General features: G+C 59.4%; 6 protein-coding genes across 6 annotated transcripts; all 6 read right to left on the bottom strand.

The window, feature by feature from the left end:
• Positions 1 to 2,980: 2,980 nt before the first annotated feature.
• On the bottom strand, positions 2,981 to 3,871 carry LINJ_30_1680 (conserved hypothetical protein; the record flags this gene model as incomplete). The annotated part of the gene is made up of 1 exon (XM_001466977.1): positions 2,981 to 3,871. One exon carries the CDS (start codon positions 3,869 to 3,871, stop codon positions 2,981 to 2,983), a length of 891 nt encoding a protein of 296 aa, XP_001467014.1.
• A 3,182-nt stretch (positions 3,872 to 7,053) lies between these two features.
• LINJ_30_1670 (conserved hypothetical protein) lies at positions 7,054 to 8,427 on the bottom strand (the record flags this gene model as incomplete). The annotated part of the gene is made up of 1 exon (XM_001466976.1): positions 7,054 to 8,427. The coding sequence occupies one exon, from the start codon at positions 8,425 to 8,427 to the stop codon at positions 7,054 to 7,056; it is 1,374 nt and encodes a 457-aa protein (XP_001467013.1).
• A 1,207-nt stretch (positions 8,428 to 9,634) lies between these two features.
• Positions 9,635 to 10,087, bottom strand: LINJ_30_1660 (conserved hypothetical protein; the record flags this gene model as incomplete). The annotated part of the gene is made up of 1 exon (XM_001466975.1): positions 9,635 to 10,087. The coding sequence occupies one exon, from the start codon at positions 10,085 to 10,087 to the stop codon at positions 9,635 to 9,637; it is 453 nt and encodes a 150-aa protein (XP_001467012.1).
• Positions 10,088 to 11,362: 1,275 nt separating this feature from the next.
• Positions 11,363 to 11,749, bottom strand: LINJ_30_1650 (conserved hypothetical protein; the record flags this gene model as incomplete). Its single annotated transcript, XM_001466974.1, has 1 exon — positions 11,363 to 11,749. One exon carries the CDS (start codon positions 11,747 to 11,749, stop codon positions 11,363 to 11,365), a length of 387 nt encoding a protein of 128 aa, XP_001467011.1.
• Positions 11,750 to 12,847: 1,098 nt separating this feature from the next.
• Positions 12,848 to 14,938, bottom strand: LINJ_30_1640 (conserved hypothetical protein; the record flags this gene model as incomplete). Its single annotated transcript, XM_001466973.1, has 1 exon — positions 12,848 to 14,938. One exon carries the CDS (start codon positions 14,936 to 14,938, stop codon positions 12,848 to 12,850), a length of 2,091 nt encoding a protein of 696 aa, XP_001467010.1.
• Positions 14,939 to 17,935: 2,997 nt separating this feature from the next.
• On the bottom strand, positions 17,936 to 20,890 carry LINJ_30_1630 (putative ferric reductase; the record flags this gene model as incomplete). Its single annotated transcript, XM_001466972.1, has 1 exon — positions 17,936 to 20,890. The coding sequence occupies one exon, from the start codon at positions 20,888 to 20,890 to the stop codon at positions 17,936 to 17,938; it is 2,955 nt and encodes a 984-aa protein (XP_001467009.1).
• Positions 20,891 to 22,296: the final 1,406 nt, after the last annotated feature.

Here is a 22,296-nt window from a genome sequence, read left to right as displayed (position 1 = left end):
GGTGGGGTCGGTGAGTCGAAATAGCCAAAAGAGAAGAACGAAAAAAGGCGCAACGTCGAAGCATGGCTTGCACCGCTCCGAGACCCGCGCAAGGAGAAAACAAGAAACAAAACGGAAATGCACTGTAGTAATGCTTTCTATCACGAGCGTTACGCAGCACACGGGTCGACCTTTGAGAAGGTGCGTGCTTGTGAGGCAGCTGCCACTTGCTCTCCATGCAACAACCAAACACCATTAAAGAAGAAAACAAAAAACGAGTCCACATCTCGTTCGCACTCGGCGTGTTCAAGTTGGGCAACTCACGGAAGTGCGTCGTCACCGTACCCGGCATGACTCCCTCGCACAGCTCTGAAAGCTGATCGAAATCTACGAACTTCGCCAGCTCCCTCACGGAGATGCCGACGATGTGCACCGTCCCACGCGTGGTGAGGTCAAGATTGAAGCGAACAAACGCGAACATTCGTGTCATCAGGAAGAATTGGTGGAAGAGCAGCATCTCCTCGAGCCTCTCCGGGGTAGTAGTCAAGCACAGACTGCACCGCCTTCTTCCACTCTGTGAGCTCACTATTGGCCTTCCGGTGTGCTCTTTCTCGCTTCCCCTTCGGCATGTAGGTCAAGTCGGAGATTCGCGTGATCGAGGTCATTGCCTTTGCGCGGCGTCTCCTCCGGCACGCCGTGCAGGCCCCTCTTGCATGCCTTCATGAGCAGTCCCTTTGGTTCGGCCCGTGCCATGGCAAGCGCAGGGTGGCCTCACTTTCAGCGGCCACCATACATCATCGTTAAGTGCGGCATTGTCTCCCCTCACTTCATCGCGGTCAGCGTGCTCGGCCTTCACGCTTCCTTCACTCACTTGTACGTTGCTGGATCCCAGCTGCCTTCTCTACGCTGCCTCTTCGAGCACGACAAAAGCGCAAGTACGCGTCGCCGTCGAGGAATTCCGACTCCGCGGGGGCTCATCATGCGTGGAGAGACGCGTTTCTGCCGCCTCGCCACGTCACTGGCCTCCCTCTGGGCCTCCTGTGAAGTGAACGTATCTTTTTCTCTGTTTGAGTATGTGAATCAACGCCACGCAATACTGAAGGGACAGTCATAAGCGAATGCTGGACTAAGAAAGCGAGACACAAGGATAAAAGCAGAGCAGAGAGCGAGAAGCGAGGGGGCGATCACAAGCGCCCCACATCAAGGCTTGCTTTCAATCGTGAGGAAAGGCCGTTTGATGTAGCCGGCGAGGGCGTGGCTACACACGAGGCAGATAAAAGGGGAGGGGATGAGAACGAGGCAGAAAGGTGAAAGACAACAGGGTGGCGCTGCAGACGAGAGGGGGAGTGGAGTGGTGGCTCGCTCTCATGAATGCCCTTCCACGAGAGAACGCGGTCGAGGAAGACAAAGGGACAGGAGAAGGGAGGAAGAAGAATCCTCTCGTAACGAGTGCGCAGAAGCGAATTGTGAGCCGGCATTTGTCATGTGGATGCACGCGAGACAGCGAGAGCCAGGCATGCCGTCGCCAGCGACAGCCGCCTCGTTAGACGGCGGCGTGCCTTCACCGCGGCTTACACCCCTCACCGTTGCACTCGTTTTACACGACACGCCGGGCCTCTCGCTGTCGTTGGTTGACACCCGTGAAGAGTACAACGCATCAAACGCGCGCACACGAACTCTTAAGGAGCGAGAAGGAGAGAGAGGCATATCAGAAGAACAAAAATAAACACACACACACACATGCCCGCAATGCCCGTTCAGAGGGTATTATCGTTTTTGTACAAGTGAAGAGGGTAGAGGGAGAAGAAGAGAGGCTATACCCTCTCCCCCCCCACACACGCACACAAACGAAGAAAAAGGTCGGAGAGGCAAGGATATATACATACCTATGTGTGTGTGTGTGCTGTGAAGAGACAAGGACATCGGAAATCCAATGGCAATGCTGTCTTGCATGTAGACGCCCCCTATTCCTTCTTCTCCATGTCGTTTGCTTGATCTGTGTGCCGAGATGTGAGTGCGTGTCAACGGGTAAGCGTGCCTAGTCTTGCTGGCGCTTACGTGGGTGGCAGTCAATGAGCTGTGCAAGCAATTAAAAAAAAAAGGAGTGCGATGCGCCACGATTGCGCGAACACACGCAGAGAGGGAGAAGCGAAAAAGCCTTAATTGCTTCACCGAATCAGTACACCGCTGCCACACACCAGCAGCACAGGCGATGCCGCATTGCCGCCCTCACAGGCGCGAGCTGCACGAGCGAGCCGGAGAGTATTGACTTCTCTCTCCAAAGAAAAAAGAAGAGCGATGAAGACGCCCATACAACGGGAGAGCGAGTTAACGACGAGTTGGTGTCATTAGGCAGTGCGAGGCCGTTGAACACACACGCGCACACAGAAAGAGAGAGGAAAGGCCGTTTTAGTTGGACTGAAAAGAGAGATAAAAGGAAAAGACAGAGGTAAGGATGACGGGACGTCTACCAACGGAAAAAAAAACAGGCAATGACTTAACATATACTCAAATACAGCCATGGCGATATGTATTGTTTTCAAAGACCCAGCGCTGACAACGAAAACAAAGAGAGAGAAAGCATTCCCACGTGCACTGGAAAGCGGAAGCGCTCAAGGCAATGCGCACACAAACACATAAACGAGCGTAATATATCAATCCATACTCCAGGCACTTGCACAAGAGGCCCGAATTCACGCAGCAGCCCATGCCATCACCATTGCCCCATCACCCATCGTCAGAACAGTCTTTGGGCAACGAGAGCGGAATCCCCGTCGTCGGCCATCCACGTGGCGGTAGGCGAACAGGTGCTGCTAACAGAATCGAAAGAAAAACGCCAACACAACAAGAATGCTGAAGTCCCGTAGAGCAACAGAAAGGCGCACACGGCGCCTCTCTCCCCAAATCGAGCCAGATGATGGGACAAAGCAGTAGAGAAAATCGCCAGAAACGGATCGCATGCGCCACCTACGGCGCTGCTGGCTCTACTGCTTTGCATTGCTCACGCGGCATCCGTAGCAGCAATGTTGTCATTCCGTTTCGCCTCACCATTAGCTGCAGCAGGCTCCTCCCCCGCTGTATTGTTCGACGTCACTAGGCCACCGTCGTTGGCACTGTCCGCATCCGCGGTGTGCTGCTTGTGACCTGGCCGCTGTGCCTCCTCGCTGTTTAGGCTCGGCAACTCCTCGAGGTGCGACAAGGCGGAGCCTTTCATCGTACCACCGCAGACCGGCGGCACCTGGTCGCGGTCAATGAACTTTTCCAGCTCCTCAATAGTTCTCCCAGCGTTGTAGACCTTCGCCGCGGTGCGGGCATCCATGAACATCTTGGCGACGCCGAGTAACATGCGAATATACCACGGCGTTCGGTAGAGCAGGATGCGTGCCATGCGCTCCGGGTAGTAGTCCTGCAAAATCTTCATCGTCTCCTTGCGCGCCTCCTTGCTGCGCTCATCGCGGTGATTGCCCATGGCACCAAAGTCGATGATCCAGGTGATGCGCTCGTAGCCCTTGCGTTGGGTCTCCTCCATAATGTACACCAGCTGCTTCGTTCTCTCCTCGACGGTGCAGTCGTTCTGCATGCCGAGGGCCATCGCAATCACGGGACATCCAATGTTACAGCGGCCGCCGCAGTACATGGTTGTCTGCTTCATGGCGTTTTTGACCTCCTCCATGGTGATGGCGTAGGGTTTGGTCTGCTGGCGCCACTTCAAGGTGGCACCAAGCAACTCAGAAGCCCTCTCGACGTTGCCATCGCGCGCACGTGCAAAGCGGAGGTACGTGCTGTCGCTGAGGAAGCCGGCATCTGCAGGGTCGGCCTTGCTGGCCGGGTACTCGCCCTTGAGCGCCGTCACGCACGCCGCCTCCTTCTCCGTCACCTTCGCGGTGGCCATCTTGACGGTTGCCTGTGACATGTGAAGCCTTTTTCACTAGCTGCAAGGGCGAAAAGTAGACAAGATGTCCGCACCACAAGTGGGCAAACTGGTTGGGCTGCTGCTGTTGTGTTTCTCTGTGAGCACCTTCCTTCAAGTAGCAACAACGTCGATCACTAGGAAAGGGAGGGCAGAAGCGGGGACGACGTTGTGATAGAGAAGAGCTGCAGAAGTGAGCAGTCTGCAGACTAAAAGAAAGGAATAACGAGGGAAGAAGCCGGCCCTTTTCCAGCGTGTAGTCAGTGGTAAGGGCGAATAATCAACGAGAAAAGAGCGATGCACAGCCTGCCTGTCTGTGCCTGCCCGTGGGTCCTCCACTGAGCGAAGAAGTCGCAAGGCCCAGGGATGCAGGGTAGGCCGAGAGGCGGGTAAAAGGCTTGCCGGCCTCGTGAACTACAAAGTCTTGATCAAATTTTGGGGGCCTGGTTCTTTGATGAGTGCCCCTGAAGTCTCCTCGATACTCTTCCCTGCGCTGTCTCGCTGGGGTGTGTCGGCGTGTACTGATGTCTCGTGCGCGCCTCGTGTTTTGGCTTGCTATCCTCCCTTCTCTTGAGCGTGCATAGCCGCCCCCACCCCCCTCACATTGGCGTGAAGCACATCGAAATGGTGTACCCCGATGAGGTGGTGGTGGTGTGTGGTGTGTGGTGTGCGGGTGTTTGGGGGGGGGGGGGGGGGCGACGCCTGAGGACTCGTGTGGAGGCGGCCTGCTCGAGGAGCTTTTCCCTGAGGGGCGGCACCATCGCCAACAAGGCGCGGGCGCACGGAACCGCCAGCAGAACGGCACGCTACCGGTGGAGGTACTGTACCTCTCGCGCCGCAGTTTGGAGGGGGCTGTGATCTACATGCAGGCAAGACCTCCCACCTGGAATTCGACCCACTCCCTCGTCGCTGCCTCCAGCACCATGCGACGCTTCGCTGCGATGCAATATGCCGTGTTCGGCGGCGCTAACGGGCTCGTGCTCTCCGTCAGTAGGCCAGCAGGTCGTGGGCGCGCTGTACCTTCCACATGTTCTGCGGTCGCATCGGATCGCGGGAATCTTGGAGAAGGCGTCGGACAGCATGCCCGTTGTCTTGACCGCGTGCGATTATGCACCCTCAGCCAGCGTACCGTAGGCGCCACGTTGCAAGCTCCGCGCGGTGGGGCCGGGCTTATCAGTCTCTCACAGCGCATGCGCGCGACAGCAGTGGCCCAACGAGGATTCTGGCCTGTACATGACTGTCCGCTGCTTTGTACATCACCTGCCTGTACGGATAGCAGATAGATCCACACTGGCCGCCCGCCTCCAGCCTTGCCAACACGGATCATCCGCTTCACGATAGAACACCCTCCCCCTCCCCCAGTTGGGGCAAAGGTCGCCTTGGTGACGGACCATCACCACCCCTCCCCATCCTGCATGCGCAGAAAGCAGTTGAATGGGTTTTAGCAGCAGTAGGTGTGGGCCCGGCGCTGAACACGCTGGGCGCGTACACGCGCCGTTTGGTTTTACGAGCGGAGCATCGACGTTGTGTTCTTCTACACCGCCCCGGCTCACTGAATCCTGCTAGCACACAACTCGCGTAACTTTGAGGAGTGCAACTCCGCGCCGGGCTCATCTCTCGCCTGCTCGCATGTGAAGGACGTGGCGTTGCCACTTCCGAGCGGCACCCTTACCCCGCTGCGCGAGGGCCGGAGGGAGGCCACAGAACGGCTGTCGGAGGAGCAAAATCTGTTGCAGGATTACGATGAGGTGATCCGTGTTTCGTCACAGCGAATCCTCTCACGAAAGGCGACTGCGGCCTCAGGGAGCACCGAAGTAAATCCCGGGCGAGAGAGCCCCATCCTCCCTCTGCATGCTGAGCCGTGCGTGTGCCCCGCTCTTTTCATCCACCTCCCTTTTTCCGCCGATGCTCTCGGAAAGGAAAGACAGATGACCAGTACTCAAGACATCAGGCCAGCCTCTCGCCAAACAGTCACCACATATAGGAATGTGAATACAAGAGTTAGCCTTGTGGACGCTATAGAATGCGCGGCACCCGCTAGAGCATGTCGTATGCTGCTACTGAATATAGGAACAGGGATCCGTTTCAGCGATCGGCGGGCACCCTTGACTTTGCAGATGCCATTACGGTCATACACAGACACCCGCAATGAAGAGGGGTGATGCACCCGCGCATTCGCCCTATTTTCCTTCGGCGTGTCCATTCTCCGTCATTGCGTATCAGCTGCACTGCATTCGACCGTCAGCCTTCTCACATATACGTCACGTGGCGTTAGGCAGCGGTGGGCACACGCGTCACAGCGCTGCGCCCACCCAGGCACACAAGCACGGCCGCTGCCTCCAGCTCTGCAAACCACCCGCTCCGCCGGCCGCCACCCCTCCTGGTGCATCCCCCTCGCCGTGGCGCAGGCTCCCCACACCAGGAGGCAGTGCCAGGGCCGGGTGGGATATCCTCCAGCCACGCTCACACCTCGTCCATCATGTGGGCGGCGCAGACGTGCTCGCTGCCGCAGCCCGCTCCGACGCAGCGCCATCCAGTCTCCCACCGCAGACATCAGCAGCAACACATCGCTCTCACCTCCACCCCCACCCCACGTCGTGGGTGCGTGACCGTGTCACCGCCAGATGTGGTGCGGCGTTGGCAAGGGGATAGGAGATCGCTGGGCTTCCCCGCAGAGAGGGCATCGAGCCCTGAGATTCCGCGCTGAGGTGTGCCCAACCGTCGCAAGGGCGGGCATTGACCAGCCGTGAAACAAAGCAGCGGCCACATCACTGAGCACGCACCTAAGACAAGCGAGAGGGGGACCACTGATAGCGGAAAGGGAAGGAAGGCCAGAAGAGCAGGGAGGGGAAGAGCGCGAGGCGAACATATGACGTTCCCAGACGGCGGCACGCGTGCCAGCAATCATGATGCGCGCGTTGCACCACGCGCAGCGTGCAACTGCACGGCACGCCACGTTGTCCATCTCAATAAGGCATTCCAACGCGGCGCTCGCGCGGCATTCCGCTCGATGGTGCTTTGGTGCAGCTGCGATGCGCCTGGCCCTTGCAAGCAGAGTAAGACGGCGAAGTGACAGGCGGAAACAAAACTGTGAAGTACACGGCGCACGCCAAGTCTGGCAGGCCGTGCACGTGGCGTGTGAGGGGAAGAGAGAGCAGCGGACTCTACTCTGTGAGGGACTGTGATCGCTGCGGCGGCGTGGAAGCGGATCGAGCCATTTCCAGCTCCTGCCACTCTGCGCCGGCGAGCTTGTACCGTCTTCCACAAAAGGAGCAGTGAACTGTGTTGCCGCTCCCCTTCAGCGACTCCAGCGCACGAGGGGGCGCGGAGACGAGGGACTCCAGGACGTTCTGCTTCGAGCAGCGGCAAAAAAAGTCCAACCCCGTCCGCGCCGCTTCCGCTGCCGCAAGGGGGACCACAAAGTCCTGCACCCCCAGCGCTCGCCGTATCGGGTCCACCACCGCAGCCACCTGCGCCGGATCGTCGTTGTACTGCCGAGCCGCCACCGCGGCTTGATAGGCACCATCGTGGTCGCCAGAAACCAGAGACAGGATGTGCTGGCACGCAGTGTGCTTCTCTGCGCATCGATCTAGAAGCGGCTGCAGAGCCGAGGTGACCGTTGCGCCGCCGCCTGGCGATGCGCTCAGCAGCGCGGCGGACTCCATCACTACACGGTTCAGCTGGCTCACACGTTGGTCTACCGCAACGCCAGCAGCCAGCGGCGTCACCACCACACCAAAGCTGAATGGGATTGCATGCAGAAGAGCTCGCCGGATATCTTGCGCCTTCTTCTCTTCGTCCTCGTCACTGCACGCCTCGCCACGCTGCCATGCAGCAGCTGCAGCAGTGCCGTCTGCGTTCAAGAATCCGTGGTCCATAAGCCTGGCCGCGTCGACCCGGGACTGCAGCCACACCGCCGGGACGCTGCCGTCGGACCGGCGCAGGTAGTTGTAGGCGTGCAGGCTGCTGTTGTAGGAGAAGAAGCTCTTCCACGCCTCCAGCGGCACCCGCCTCTCCGTGCCAGGCAGATACAAGGAGAACGGTGCATCGCTGGCTTCGTTTGCGCCAGTGGCAGCAGCAGCGGAGTTGGAGGCGACGCCACAAGGGGGCTGAAGGAGCTCGGCCAGATCGGCGTGCACGACCGACGAAAAAGGCTTCTCCTGGCGATACAGGATACGGTTCACGCGCAGCGGGAACGTCGGAAGACCACATTCCGCCAGCTGCGCATTGTACTCGGGTCGCAGGTAGCACCGACACTCCCCCAGCGCCAGCGCCTCCGTCAAGATGGTGGCCTCTTCCGCGGTGAATCGAGCTTCCACTCGCTCCTCGCCCTCTAGTGCGGAGGCAAGCAGGTTTGCAAACGTGATCTGTGTTCCGAGGAGCTGCAAGAAGCCCACATGAGCCCTGGTGCTCCGCAGGAGGTCGTGCCGACGGATCGTCTCAGCCAGGAGATGGCGGGCAGAGCAAAAGGAGAAGCGCAGAAGCTTGTCTTTGCTGGGCACACGCAGCGTAATGTCACGCGTGCGAAACGCGTGCATGGTGCTGTGGGCAGACGCTGCGGAATACGACGAGGGTGAGGGCGAGGAAGAGACGGAGGAGGTGCATGTGGCTGCCCCTGGAGCCATCACCCTGGCGGCGCAGCGCAAGAAGGCGTGCGCTCGCATGACGTGGCAAAGGGGGAGATTCGAAAAGAGCGCGTGTGGTCCTACGCAGGATGGTGCTGCAAGGGCCGGCGATACTCTTGATACGACGGAGCGGGGCGCTGCCGGTGGGCTCTGAGGGCGGAGTGCGGCGTCTCGCTCTCCTTGAGGGATCCTGTGTGGAAGGACTTGCAAGAAAACATCAGCATTAGCAGAAATCAAGGATGAGGGGACAGAGAGTGACGGCAGCGAGAAGCAGATGGGGAAAGCACAGTCTACAAGCCAGCGCATAGCCCACATTGTGCCTCACGCGCAAGCAGATGACCTCGGCTTTCAAGGGCCCGCACCGCATGCCAACACGGGCAGCGGCGCCTCGCGGATATCGACAAAACAGCGCCCCTCAAAAGGGCAAAGCGCGCCGACGTCCTTTTGTGCCACGCCGCCCGTCCTCGCCCCGCTACGCACCGGCACGCCAGGCGGATGTCTTCGTGTTGTCCATTTCCGAATCCAAAACAAGCGGGCCCGTGAACCGCACACAACGATATAAGCACCAAAGGCGCACACAGTCACACCCACACCGTGGCCAGCGGATTCGCAGCATCCCCAAGCGCGATCACAAAAGACGGAGGACCTGGACTGGCCAATCGATGACGGTGCTGGAGGCCGCAGAGCGCAACCATCATGCCGCCAGCTCGAGACCCGGGCCCTCTCCGGCTAACTCCCTCCGTGTCTGACCTTGGCACCGGGCCACTGCAGATGCCCTACGCCTCTCGACGGCTTCCATAGCCCATCATCCACACATCCGCTTACCTCTCACACACGGGCAGACACACACACACACACACACACACAACGGCTATTAGAACAGACACGGCAGCCCACAGCGGCACCGGCAGGCGAGACAGCGTGGACGCCACCACCACACACGCATAGCACGAAAGAGCAGCACGCCGCTCTTCACGTGGCGCCGGCACATGCAGTCCGAAGCGGCGCACAAGAGGAAGAGCGAGTGAGAACACACGTGCACACATCAAGGTACAGCGTCGCTGATCCCTTCGCTCCGTGCGCATGTTCACGCTGCGTCCGTCAGATAATCCGCGAGAGCTCAACGGTAGAAGGCACCGCTGCTGAGCTCCTGGTATGTCGGCGGCGTGTTGTCCATCCAGTCCATGGAGCTCACCGGCAGCAGCTCCATCCAGTTCAGCTTCACAAGTGCCACCAAAAAGGCGATGAGGCAGCAGCCAATGTAGATCCAGCGGGCCTGATTCACGGCCGATCGAATCTGCCGGTCGGTCTTTGTGTCCTCTTCGAAGTCAGCGAACAGCTTGCCAGCACTCAGAATAGACTGCAGCGGGTTCACAACGGCCATGCCGACAAACATGATCGAGAAGATGCTGACCTCATTGCCCACCATCCACATCATGAAGACGGTCATGGGCAGCTGCTTCAGGGGCTGCGTGCGGATTTCACTCAGGCGAGCCATGACGCGATGGCGGGTGATCTCCTTGTCCGTCATCTGCTTCGCCGAGGCGTTGACATTGGCTACTGCAGAAGCCATCGCTTGAGAGCTAAAGGTGAGGTAAGAGCGCAAACAAAACAGGGAGGATGGGAGTGGGCCGCGTCGGACAGTCCCACTGGTGCTGTGCGAGTGCGTGCGCGATAGGATGTAAGCGGGGAGGGGTCGCCCACGATCGCATTGTGCGCGCCAAGGTTGGTGTGTATGTTTGTGTGTGTGTGTAGCGGAGAATCGCGTGTGCGATTGAGCAAGTCCAAGGCACACGGAGGCGAGGAAGGAGGGGGCCCGAGAGGGGGTCGGTGTAGTCATAGGGGTGGCGCGCCTGGACAAGCGATACCACGCGGACGCATTGGCGGATGCGAGTCCATTGCACGAAGAGGGTGGGGCAGGCCAGCCCATCGCGCAAGACGACGAGAGAGAAGTGGCAGACGTGGCGCAAGGGACACTGACACGGCGCTGCCTGTGTGAACCTCTTCCTCCACTGCGCATCCCCATCGGATGCACAATACGAACAATGCAGACGCCGGGGCGCAAGCGAAGGCGGAGATCCACATGCCGAATTTCATCTCTTTCGTGCCGCGTCCTCCTCAGCCCCCCAACACATCCCCTCCCCTCCCAGTCGCCGGCGATGTTGTCTTGCCACAGAAGTTCGCTTTCTCTTTGTCTTTCCGTTGTTCGTCGCTGAACCTCCTTTTCGGTGTCCCGCCCTCGAGACGGAGATGATGAGTGGCGTCCGAAAAAAAAAAACGGCCACCAGACGGAAGCAGCACACGCCATGCATGTGCGAGACGACACACACACACACGAGCAAAATACGCTGCGGATGCCGTCACCCCCCCCCTTCCCTTCCTCTGCCTTCACGTAAACGTACGTACGCATCTGCTGCTGTCCGAGGGGCGCCAGAGAAGGGGCGAAAGTAACGCCGTTCCTACTCCACACAGGCAAGTACAAACAGCGCAGCGACAAACGGCCGATTCAGCACTGCTGATAGGTGGAGTCAAAAGACATACACGTGCATACATATTATATATATATATGTATATATGTACATATATGTGTAGCAGGGCCTCCCACGGAAGACGGGGAGGAGAGGGACACTAGTAAGCCAAGAGAGGATGCACAGCTTAAGTGCGCAGCTGCAGCCCCGACCGCCTCTGGTGGACTCGCACAAGCAAGGAGACGCCAGCCCTTCTCCGCTACCGTGCAGGCGCGCGCTGAACCCGGCTCCTCCCCCTTTCCGCATCTCACCGGCAAGGCCATTCTCGTTTTCGTTGCCTCGGTCCGTCGACAGCGACTACTGTCTATCGGCGTGGGCGTTTAGAAGGGCCCGATGCGTGTGTTGCCGGGAATGTCGGCCAAGTTGCTGTTCCAGCGGTACTTCTGCGGGCCTACGACAAACCACCAAAAGAGAAAGCCGAGGAAGGCCCCGAAGTAGCGCGCGCCACGGAAGTCGGAGACCATGATGACATCATCGATCGAGTTTCGAAAGCGCCAGCGGCCGTACTTCTTCACGTTGCAGTAGTTGTTTGCCCAGGAGCCGAAGCACAGCATGCAGGCACCGCACATGAGGCAGGAGCCAATAATGCCGTACACGCTATGGAACTGACGAGCCGGCAGCGCTATGGCAGCGGGGGCAGTCGCAGTCGCCAGAGAAGCGGCGCCGCGCGTGGGGCGAAGCATCGATCCGTTGAAGCAGCGCAGCATTTCCCGTGACAATGGTAAAGCACATGAAAGGGCTATCAACGCTAAATAAGCAAGGGCAACCAGCAAGGCGAGGGCGGATGGGCTAGTCGATGGCAGACCTAGAGGGTGGGCGCCTTGAGAGAGAAACAGACGCGCGCCTTTGAGGTGGGAGGTGACCAGACCACCGAAGGAGCGCGCTGAATAGGGTCCTAAAGAACGAGGAGAAGCTAAAGAGGGAATACCTCGAACGTGCGCGCTTGCCACGGTCCAAAACAAACTACCGCACACCACCCGCGGCGCACGTCTGATGAACAGAGGGAAGATGCGCGTTGGGTGCAGTGAATTACGCGCCGCTTGCCTTCAGTGCGATAATGGATGACCCGCCCCACTCTCCTTTTCGTTTCGGGAGGGGTTCTAAGAGGTCTTTGTGCGGTTGCTTTATACGCAACTAAGTGGGCCTCCGCCCTTGACTATCTCCAGCAGACCGCAGTGAGCGAAACGACGTGTGGGTATACGTGTGCCGATGCGCGCACGTACGTGCACGACAGCAGACCACGGACAACAAACAAGCCTACGATCATGCCAATGAAGAGATGAGCGAGAAGAAGAAAGGGGGATCGGGGCATGTGCGACGCAGAACAAGGAAACGGCGAGGTGGAATTCCAAGAGAGGAGAAGTGCATGTGCCGCATGGCTGGCGCCTCTGTCGGTGGTGGTGCCGTGGTGCGCCGCGGGATTCGCCCCCCTCCCCCCGCAACACACACGTGTACCTCTTTGCGAAATCACAGGAAGAAGCTCCCCTTCCCACTTTCGTCGTGCGCGTGCATACCCATGCGCTGGGCTCATACCACCTCAGTCCTCCGTTTCCGTGTGTGATGATGGCGTTTGACGCCAGGAGAGACAAAGAAGGGCGGATGAGGGGCAGCACCGTAGGAGAGGCATAACAGCACCCCGTCCGGTGGCAGACCCACATGGTTGCTACCCCCCCCTCCTCCCTCTGCCTCGTGCGCGAAACAGCCTTCTTTAGAGAGACAAGCAGCGCAAACCGCTGCACGTCGACAGCAAGGCGCGCGCACCAGAGAGAGAGAGAGAGCAGCGACCGAGTGGCTCTCGTATTTTGTCATCGCTGCCACTGTGGTCGCCGTCTCGGTGCTACGCGGGGCGGCGGCGAACGTGGCCGATGGTCTTTTATACACGCCTCGTAAGGCTCGGGATAGTCCTCCATTTCCTCCACCAGCGGGCGAAGGATCTCTGAAGCGGAGGCGGCGCCGCTGCCATCTGGCGAGACGGTCCTCGACCCAAACTGCCTCCCGATGCTATCGCTGCGAACTCGCCGCGCTGACTGCAGCACTGGTGCCGAGCGAGCGGTGGCGCTAGCATGGAGGGGAAGCAGGTGGGCCCGCTTCTCAGTGATGGCGAGGTGGAGACTGCGACATACAATCCGACGCTGCTCAGGCGGCAGACTCGGCACAAATACGCACGCCTTGGCAACTATGAAGCGCCAGAAATCGCTCGGGTGCAGCGCTACCGCCGTGGGCGGCTTCGAGCCGGCCTCCACTGCCATCTCCTGGCGTATCACCTCAGCCGCAATGGTGGCGCACACAAAACGCGACTCTGCGTCGTCTTCGGCGGCATCCCTTCTAAACGCGACGCCTCTGTGTGGCAATTCGAAACGGCGCAGCTCCGTCTTCACGTGCGGCTCCTGCGAGAGCACAAACGCTGGCAGCTTCGCCAGCACGGCGACGATCTTGACAAAATGATAGCCGCTGATAAAAACGCGATCCTTGCTGGCCAGGGCGACGGCGAGGCCCCAGGTGACGCGGAAGAGCGTGTCTTTTTCGTACCAAAGCGGGCGTCGCTGAGCAGTCGCAGGGGCCGAGGTCGACGCAGCATGCGACCGATCCCTTTCCACAGACGCGCAGCCGCGGCTGTGGTGCCGCGCCGCACGCGAGGGTTGCGGCGGCGGCTGTCTCCCGTACGGCGGCCACAAGAGCCGCAGATGCACGCGCAGCAAGGCGTAGGCGTGAACGATGTCCGTCATGCGGAGGTCGCGCCGGCGTGCTGCGACGACACGAAACAGCTCCGACACGAGCAGATGCTGAACTTCGGTTGCAAGGGCACTCATTGGCACCGTTGCGCTCGGCACATCCGGAAACGCTGGCGTAGATCGAAGGTGCGCAGGCTCGCGCTGCTGGCGCAGTAGGCAGAGCTGCTTGCCAGTCCACACATCTTCCAGGACGCCCTCCGTGGCGTCGCGGGCATGCAAGACGGAGAGCGCCTCCAGTCCCCACACTGCATCAGCGCCGGAAGCTTGCGCAGGCGGAAAGACGGAGTCGTCTGACGCCGGCACATTCGCTGCCGCCTTCACGCGTGGTCGTGTGAAGCTCTCCGCACAATGACGCTGCTGAACAAAAATGGATGCGAGCCGGCCGAGCGCGACATCTGTGAGAGCCGCGCGGAACGCCATGAGACTCACAGGCGCGGGTGCTGTGCTTCCATCGCTCTCGCTGTCTTTTCGGGACTCCCAGTACTGCAGCTCGCGCGCAAGGTAGCCGAGAACGCGGGTGGTGTCGAGGCTCGAGGCAGCTGCGTGGTTCGTCTGCAGCACGCGCAGCATGCCTCGCATGTCGCGCATGCCAAGGTGCAGACCGGTATCAGCGAGCCCGATGTCCGCCACGAAGCCAAGGTCACGGACACTCTCGTAGCAGCAGGCTACCGCACTGCTTGCATGCCGGCTCCAGAAACTACGGAACACGTCGCGACCCTGCTTCCGTAAAGCAGGATCAGCCGAGGAGCTGTACCGGACGCGATGCTTCTTGCAAGCAGAGAGAAACTGCGAAAGAGTGCTTACCTGTGGCGCGCTGACCTCGCCCGAAGGTCTCCTGCTCTCCTCATGTTCGGTGAGCAAAGTGGCCGAGGCAGAAGTTCCGGCAACGCCGTGCTCCGGGAGTGCTTGGTCGCCGTTTGCTGTGGCAGCAATGCCGCGCATCTGTTCCACCCGCTGTGGAAGCTCACGCAAGTACGCTGCGGTGCATGCGGCCGTCGTCGCCGGCGCTTGTTGTGCGCGCGTCTCCGCGGGCTGCGTCATGAACTCCTCCAACAACGCAAGCCTCTTCAGTTCCCGCTGCATCTGCGCCGTGCCGCCGTGACCACGGCGAGCAAGAACAAAGTGGCATCGGCGAAGGCACCGCAGAGGGTGGGCGGTGCGCATGTTTTCGACCACTCGCCCTCAGTGTGCTTCAAGTAGTGGCCAGCGTACGCCGAGCACGGGCACCAAACCGGTGCAGGGCAGTGGCCAGAGATGGCAAACCCCTCTGCAAAAGGACGGCGAGAGCTACAGCGCGGCCTGCGATCATCGCATCTGTACACGTTTACAAGTGATCGTGAGCACCCACCGAGAGAGAGAAAAGGCGAATGGAAGAGAAGAAAAGTGAGGGAGAGAAGTAATGAGGCGATCGATGGCATCGGAAGTGCCCAGCCCCCTCGAGTCATGCCCCACTCCACCAACACCTCCACCACACACGCACATCCTCCTGCGCCCTCCCCCAGCGCACATTCCACAGGGAACATAATGCACGCATATAGGGAGAGCCCCGTCGCTTTTTCTTTTTTCGTTCGGCGACACTGAGGTGCTCCCCGCACGCGCCAGCAAAGAGAGAGGGGCGATGCCAGTTGCCGCCACGAGCGCCTTCTTCTTTCCCCCTCACATGGTGTTTTTCTCTTCGCTTGCGGAGTTGCGCGCATGTGAAAACGTTTCTGTGCCGCATTTGTATTCGAGGCGATCGCGACGCTGAATCGATGCACACCATGGCAGCAGAAGGGGCACGCCGCACAGAAAGCGCTCGCTTTCAGGCCCGCTGACGTGGCGCCATCCGCGATAAACGGCAACGGCTAGAAGCGCAGGCCCTATCGGATACACGCACACAAAGACATAACGCGGTAGCGTGGGGTGGTGCGCTGACCGAGAGCGCGCCCACTCTTCAGCGGTGGCGATGCCTCTACAGCTTTCTTCTTTATGTGCTCCTTCTCTCTCGCTTACCATCTCTCTCGCCGACTCCGCTCATACCTCGACGGACGCGGACGATGCGCACATGCCCGCTCAGCCACAGAATACATTCGCAAAAGGAAATCACATCGCTGCCTCCGCGGCAGGTTACGGAGACGCGAAGCCGTTCGTAGTGCTAAGGGGGTGACCGTAGGAAGGAAAGAGGCTGTTGCGGCGGTGTAGGAGGAGGACACACAGCGAAGCAACGAGGCACGTTCACGCACATGCACAAAGGAAGCAGTGGTGGCGCAGAGGAAAAAAAAAAGATGTCCACCCAGCCCCGCTTCTCATGTTGAGCCTCGTGATGCCACCCTAGCAGTGTCGTACAACTCCCAAGCTCGCGCACACCCACACTCATCCCAACACGTGCACAGAAAGTATTCGGCGTCTTCCTTCATTAGTTCTTTATATGCGATTATACCATGATTTGCTGAAGGCCTCTCTACTGCTTCAGGCTCGAGCGGCTCTGTTGTTACCGTCGGTGCTGTTTCGCTGTGATGCCACCCTCTTCGTTTACGTGTGTGCGTGTGTGGTTGCTGAGTAGCTGCGTGGCTGGTCGGCGTGGGGCTTCTCTTTTTCTCAAGAACGACGGCCAAAAAGGAAGCCCGTGAAGAAGGCGGGACGGGATGCTGCTAGCCGGAGAGCATACGAGGGGGCAAAGAGAGAGACCAACGCCCTCGCCCCCCACACACACGCACATGCACAGACCCCTAAGCCTGCACGATCCACTTGCGAAAGCAAGAGAAATCTGAAGTTCAAAGGGAAGGAAGAGGCGAGAGCCACAGGCCACACACATATGTGCACATGCACGCGTGGGAGCACCAAAGCGGGGAGGGGAAGGGGGGGCAAAAAAAGGAATAAAAGGAAACGCAGCACCACAAGGAGGCAGAAGGCGAGGGAGGGGCACAGAGCCAGCAGCGGATAGCGGGCGTGCACCGCAGCCCACCCACCCGCACACAAACGAGGAACGAAACGAAAGGGAGTATTCGCAGATCATCGCCACTTCTCGCGCACTCTTGTCTCCCCCCACTCCCCCACTCTGCGTCTCGCCTCCTTCGACTGCCTCTCGCGTAAAGAAACACATATATACACATAAAAGAGAAGAGACGAGCGCACAGACACACGCACACACACGTGGGCGCCTTTTCTTTTGCATCGCTGTTTGGGTGTGAGTGTGCGCTTGCCGCACGCATACATGACCGGTGTGTCTGCGTGAGACTGATGAAGCAACTCGGCAGAGGGTGAGGCAGTTGATCTTAGCTCGCCCTGTTCAACAGTTCAGCTGCCGTGTTCCTTTTCCAGTTCGAGGCCATCAACACAGAAAAGAAAAACAGAAACGAGGTGGGGAGAAGAAGCGCCCTCATGCTCCACTATTCTCCCTATCGATGCCAGAGACGGGAACGAGCGATACAAGCGAAATGAGTAGCTCGGCATTGCTTGGCCGGGCATTCGGACCCACTTCATTGTATCAGCGTCTGCACCGCACGCAGTCGGGAGGTTGGGCAGGCAAAAAAGGTCAACAGGGGAAACAAGGGGCGCGACAGAGCGGCGAGCGCATCCAAAAAGAAAGAGCGCGCCCCTCCCATCCCTCCATAGTGTATCTGATGTGTGCTACCTCCACGTATCAGAAAGAAAAAAGGAGACCGCATGCAGTAGAGGGAAACGATACAAGTGAGAGGTGGGTGGGGGTCTGACCCTAGGAGCACCAGCAGCAGTTGCAGCGACGAAAACGTGTCTCGCAGCCATCATCACAGCCATCGCCCAGCGCCGCCAGCATAACTCATTCTTGTCATCATCGCAGACCACCACGCCACCTCTCTCTCCCCGTCTCTGGCAGAGAGAGAGGGCAGACATGCATTGCCACCTTCACTCTAAAACACAGACATGTGCACGCAAAGTGCCTCTGGAGCATCGCCGTGTGCGGCGAAAGCCCCACGCACCTTGAGGAGCACGCATCCGCCCAAGCACGTGCGTGTTTTCACGAACAGATGGAGGAGTTGGGGGAGGAGGTGCTGTACATGACTCTCTCCCTCTGCCTATCTTGATAGCGCAGCGGAAAGTCGCCAACAAAAGTTAGCGAGGAAGCGTTCGCGAGACGGAAGACCAGCATTAGAGATTGACGGGGCGACGGAGGGAGCACGCAGGCACGCACATGAGAGAAACCTAGAAGAGGAATTCTTCCTTGTGCACCGCCACACCGAGCTGCGCCCCTGAGGACGTGACCTGGCGAACGAGCGAGTTCGGACCGCACACAAACAACAACGTGCGGGCCCTGTCCAGTCTCGAGGATTTATGGACGCCAGATCCAGGCTGCTTGAGTGCCTCGCGGATGAGGCGATCGACATCGGGGCGCCCCAGGTGCACCTTCACCGCCACACACCCGCTGCCGCTGCTGTCGCTGTTGTCATGCAGGCGCTCGCCCGACTTCATAACAGAGCTCGACGACCACTTGGAAAGACCATTTGACACCAAGGCACCTTCCTGATCCGTAGCAGATGCAGTGTCGACAACAGTTTTCCGCTCCTTTTTATGCGCAGTCGACTCGGAAGCGCCTTCGATGCCATCCTCACAGCCATCGGCGCTCGCCGAATCAAAGCCTTCGCTTTCACTGCCCATAGGCTCATTGGAGAACACCATCTCCTCCGCTTCTTCCGCATCGTCAGCCTTGCCATGCAGCCCGGGCGTCATCGCCGCCGCTGCCTTCTGCTTCCAAGGAGAGGCGCTGTCCACAGCATTTTGGGCATTCTCAATGGCACCCGCGCAACTAAGCGGTTTGCCATCCAGCTCCACAAAGCCTTTCCTTGCCGAGAGGAGGGCCTTTGATGGGCACTGCTCGCCCAGGCACGCATCTCCGTTGGAAAAATGCCGCAGCTCCGTCTTACGAGTGACGTAGACGTCGATGAAAACTTTTTGCGCTGCGTCGTCAGCAATGCGGACGACCTCGTTCACCGCACTGAGTTCATCATTTAGCGGCTCGTCCTGCTCCAGGGAGTCGGCGGGCTGGATGATCTCGGTATTCAGTCTGGCATCTTTGGTGATGTCGTCGGGGGCCGCACACGTGTCGATCTTCTTCAACGCCGAACGGGTTGCAGGCTGACGAACCACGTCGCCACACCGCATCGGCAGCTGCAGCATGTCTGCTACAGCCTTCACGTGACGCGCAGAGCGAGTAGACCAAATGAAATCCACACGTGGGCTAGCGCCACTGTGGCCGAGAGCGTGGCACTGGCGCAGCAGCGACCCGAGGATCGATACGCACGGCGTCGCGCCGATGCCACCGGCAACCAGAACAATGTTGTCATAGTGGCGGTAGTCCACCGGCGTCCCACAAGGCCCCTCCACAGCCATCGTGATCTCTTCGCCGCGGTTCACTAGGTCGTACAGCCGCCCCGTCCACGTCTTCGGCCCCATCGACTTGACGTGCACGTAGAACACGGTCCCCGTCGTGCTCGCCTTCGAGCTTCCGACGGCAGCCGACTCCTCGTCCACGACGTTGATCAGAGTGAAGGGGTGCCACTGCAGCGCCGTCAGCTCCGGCACGCACACCAGCACGTACTGCCCCGGGTGCACGTGCCGCATGTCCCGTCGCCCGGGCACAGAGAAGGCCAGCTCCGTCGTGTCGTCGCCGATCACGCGCGCGCGCACGACGCGCACCACGGCGGACCGCTGCCACAGACGCACCAGCTGGTCAGACAGGAACACCGTCATGCCGGGGAGCAGGTACATCCAGCCAGCAGAGGCGTGGAAGACCATGGCGGGTAGCGTCATGTACGTCGCGGCGAGGTGCGTGTAGTAGAACAGCTCGTAGTGGCGGCGGCGCACCAGATTGAAGGCGAAGATGCCCATGGAGATCAGCAGGAACCACGTTGTCCACGTCACGACCAAAACGGTGTAGTCGTCGTAAACACCCTTCTTGCACACGCGATTGGTGACGGTGTTCAGGTTCTGCATGAGATACCCAAAACTGGCGTAGGACACATAGAAGGCCACGATGTGGCCGACCGTGGCCGCCAGCATGGCGTAGCCGACAGCGCGGTGGAACCACAACATGCCATCCCGCGACACACCAAGCACGCTGACCACCACCGACTGACGGCTCACCGGCAGCAACAGCAGCGAAAGGAACAGGATGGCCAGCTGGCCCAGCCCGCGGGCCCACCGCTCCGGCGCCTCAATCTGTGCACTCTCATTCGCTGTCACAGTCCAGGTCTGCTTGTAGTTGTGGTCGTGCAGCCAGTAGATGAAGAACATGACCGACAGCAGCGCCGTGGCGGCGACAAAAGCGGCCTCGCCATATGTGAAGCACGCGCACAGCGGAATGCGGCGCTGCACCCAGTACCGCCCGCGCTGCGTCAGCCGCAGCACCAACACAACGATCGCCGTCGTCAGCAGGTACGCGTAGAAGAAGACGTTGCCCGGGAACAGCTTCAGCGTCAGGTCATCAGAGAAGCGGATCTGGCCGGTGCGGAGCCACGCGTCCGGCATCTCCGGCACAGTCATGTTAGTAGTGCGTCTCTCCCGCGAGATGCCATTGCGAGCGAAGGAGGCGATACGGTGGGAGTTGAAGCGGCGCGAGTCATTTGGCAGCCAGAAGGAGAGAATGGCGCACACCAGGATGCCAATCAGCACGCCGACAAGGCGGCACACCTGCTTCACCCTCGATCTCGCCTGAAATGGCCACATGCGCTCCGACTTCGCCATTGGGTTCGCCTCCGTCGCGACCGCAGCAATCGCACCACGACCCCTTCCCGGCGAGGGCATCTCTTCGCCGGTGGACTGGCCGGAGGCGCTGCTGGACGCTTGCGCGCCGGCTGCCACGCTCGCCGCGTCACGCTCGCGCACCACCTTCGCGGTCCGCTGCAGCATGACAGTAGTGAAGACGCGGTACAGCAGCACCAGCCCTGCAGGCACCAGGACGAAGAAGGTGATCACGGAGAGAGTAACATTGAAGTCCTCACCGCGCGTTCGAGGCGCCTCCGGGTACTTGTCGACTCCCAAGCAGAAGATGAAAGCGCACTGTGCAGGATTGCCGCCCCACTCGACGAGGAGCGTCACACCAGTCGCCACGTAGAGGATACCCAGAGCTGCCTGAAGGATCACGGAGGCATACCGGTGCATCGCCCAGTAGCGGCCCTTGTGGGATGGGTGGAAGGCGTAGCGCACGTAGAAGAGCGTCGTCTCGATGAGAAGCGCCACAGCGAGGCCGGCGAACGTGAAGAAGCCCGTGACACCGGCGATACCGTTCGGCGTAAAGCCGGCGCTTCGTCGCTGCCCTTCAGGTGTAAGCTCGTAATAGCCCTGCGTACGCCACACCAGGTAACCAAAGACGGTAAAGAAGACGCACACCACCGTGCCAGCAATGAGGTAGCACAGCTGCGCTGTGAGTGTCAGAGGGGCGATGTGCATCATCTTGGAGGTTGGCGCGGCCAAACGGTTGGGTGATTTGCAAATAGAGCCGAATCAAAAGTCTCGCCCCTACGCGAAGCCCAGACGTGCTCGCGTTCGTATGCGCACGCACAAGCGCACAGAACGAGATGCCGGTGCAAATCACCGTAGGCACTCGTACAAGGGGGGCAAACAAAATGCTGTGAGGCGAAGAAAAGGGTCTACTGCTGCGATCGGCAAGTGGATTCTGCGCTGTCAGGGTTAGTGCGTACGCTTCCTTCGTCTATGCCTGTGTGTAGCCTTCTGATATTGCTCTTACGCTGATCCAAGGCGTGAGCCGTGGCTGTGATGCTGCGCTGGAGGAGAACAGCACACCCGCAGACGCCGAGGCGCGCAGGGGAAGATAGATGGCTGCAAAAAACAGACTGAAGACAGGAAGAACCGCAAAGCGAAAACAAAAACAAGAAACGAGAGAGAGCGCGAGGGAGAAAGGACGCCAGCCAGTCCAGACTAACGTGAAATCGCGTCACTTGCGCGGTGGTTGCACTGGAGAATCTGACGGTGGGTGGGTGGGTGGAAGTGAAGAGAACAGCCAGAGGGACGCACGCTTACCCTCCTCTGCCACACACACGCACACGATCACACGCAAAAGGAAAAAAGAAAGAGGGAACACTTCACCTGCCGAGAAAGAGTGGGGGCCGAGAGGGAAGAGGCAGACAGCGGAGAGACACGCTTTTTTTGGTGTGGTCGGCACGCGTTCGATTGCAAAATACGGAAGGAATATAAACATCACAAATGAACGGACAAAAGAAAGCTCAGAAAACGTTTCGTACCACTTCAGAGGACAAATAAAAATCGGAAACAAGAACAGCACAGCAGCACAAAGAGAGGTGGTGGAAACAACCTTAAAATGTTATACTTGCACAGCTATCTTTGATGGTGCCTACGTGCGCGTGCTATTGCTGACGGCTCGCTGGATTTTCCTCGCGGTTCGTGGTCTCGGTTTGCCTGGAAATCGAATATATACATATATATACATATACATATGTATGTATGTATATGCACAAGAGAGAGAAAGCAAGTGAAAGGCAAAGGGGAGGGGGCACGGAGTCGAGACACCACGCACGACGAGCCAGGGA

This window comes from Leishmania infantum, chromosome 30 (genome assembly GCF_000002875.2).
Source record: "Leishmania infantum JPCM5 genome chromosome 30".
Taxonomy (NCBI): domain Eukaryota; phylum Euglenozoa; class Kinetoplastea; order Trypanosomatida; family Trypanosomatidae; genus Leishmania; species Leishmania infantum.
The sequence above is the reverse complement of the archived record's forward strand: the minus strand, read 5'-3'. Positions and strand labels throughout refer to the sequence as shown.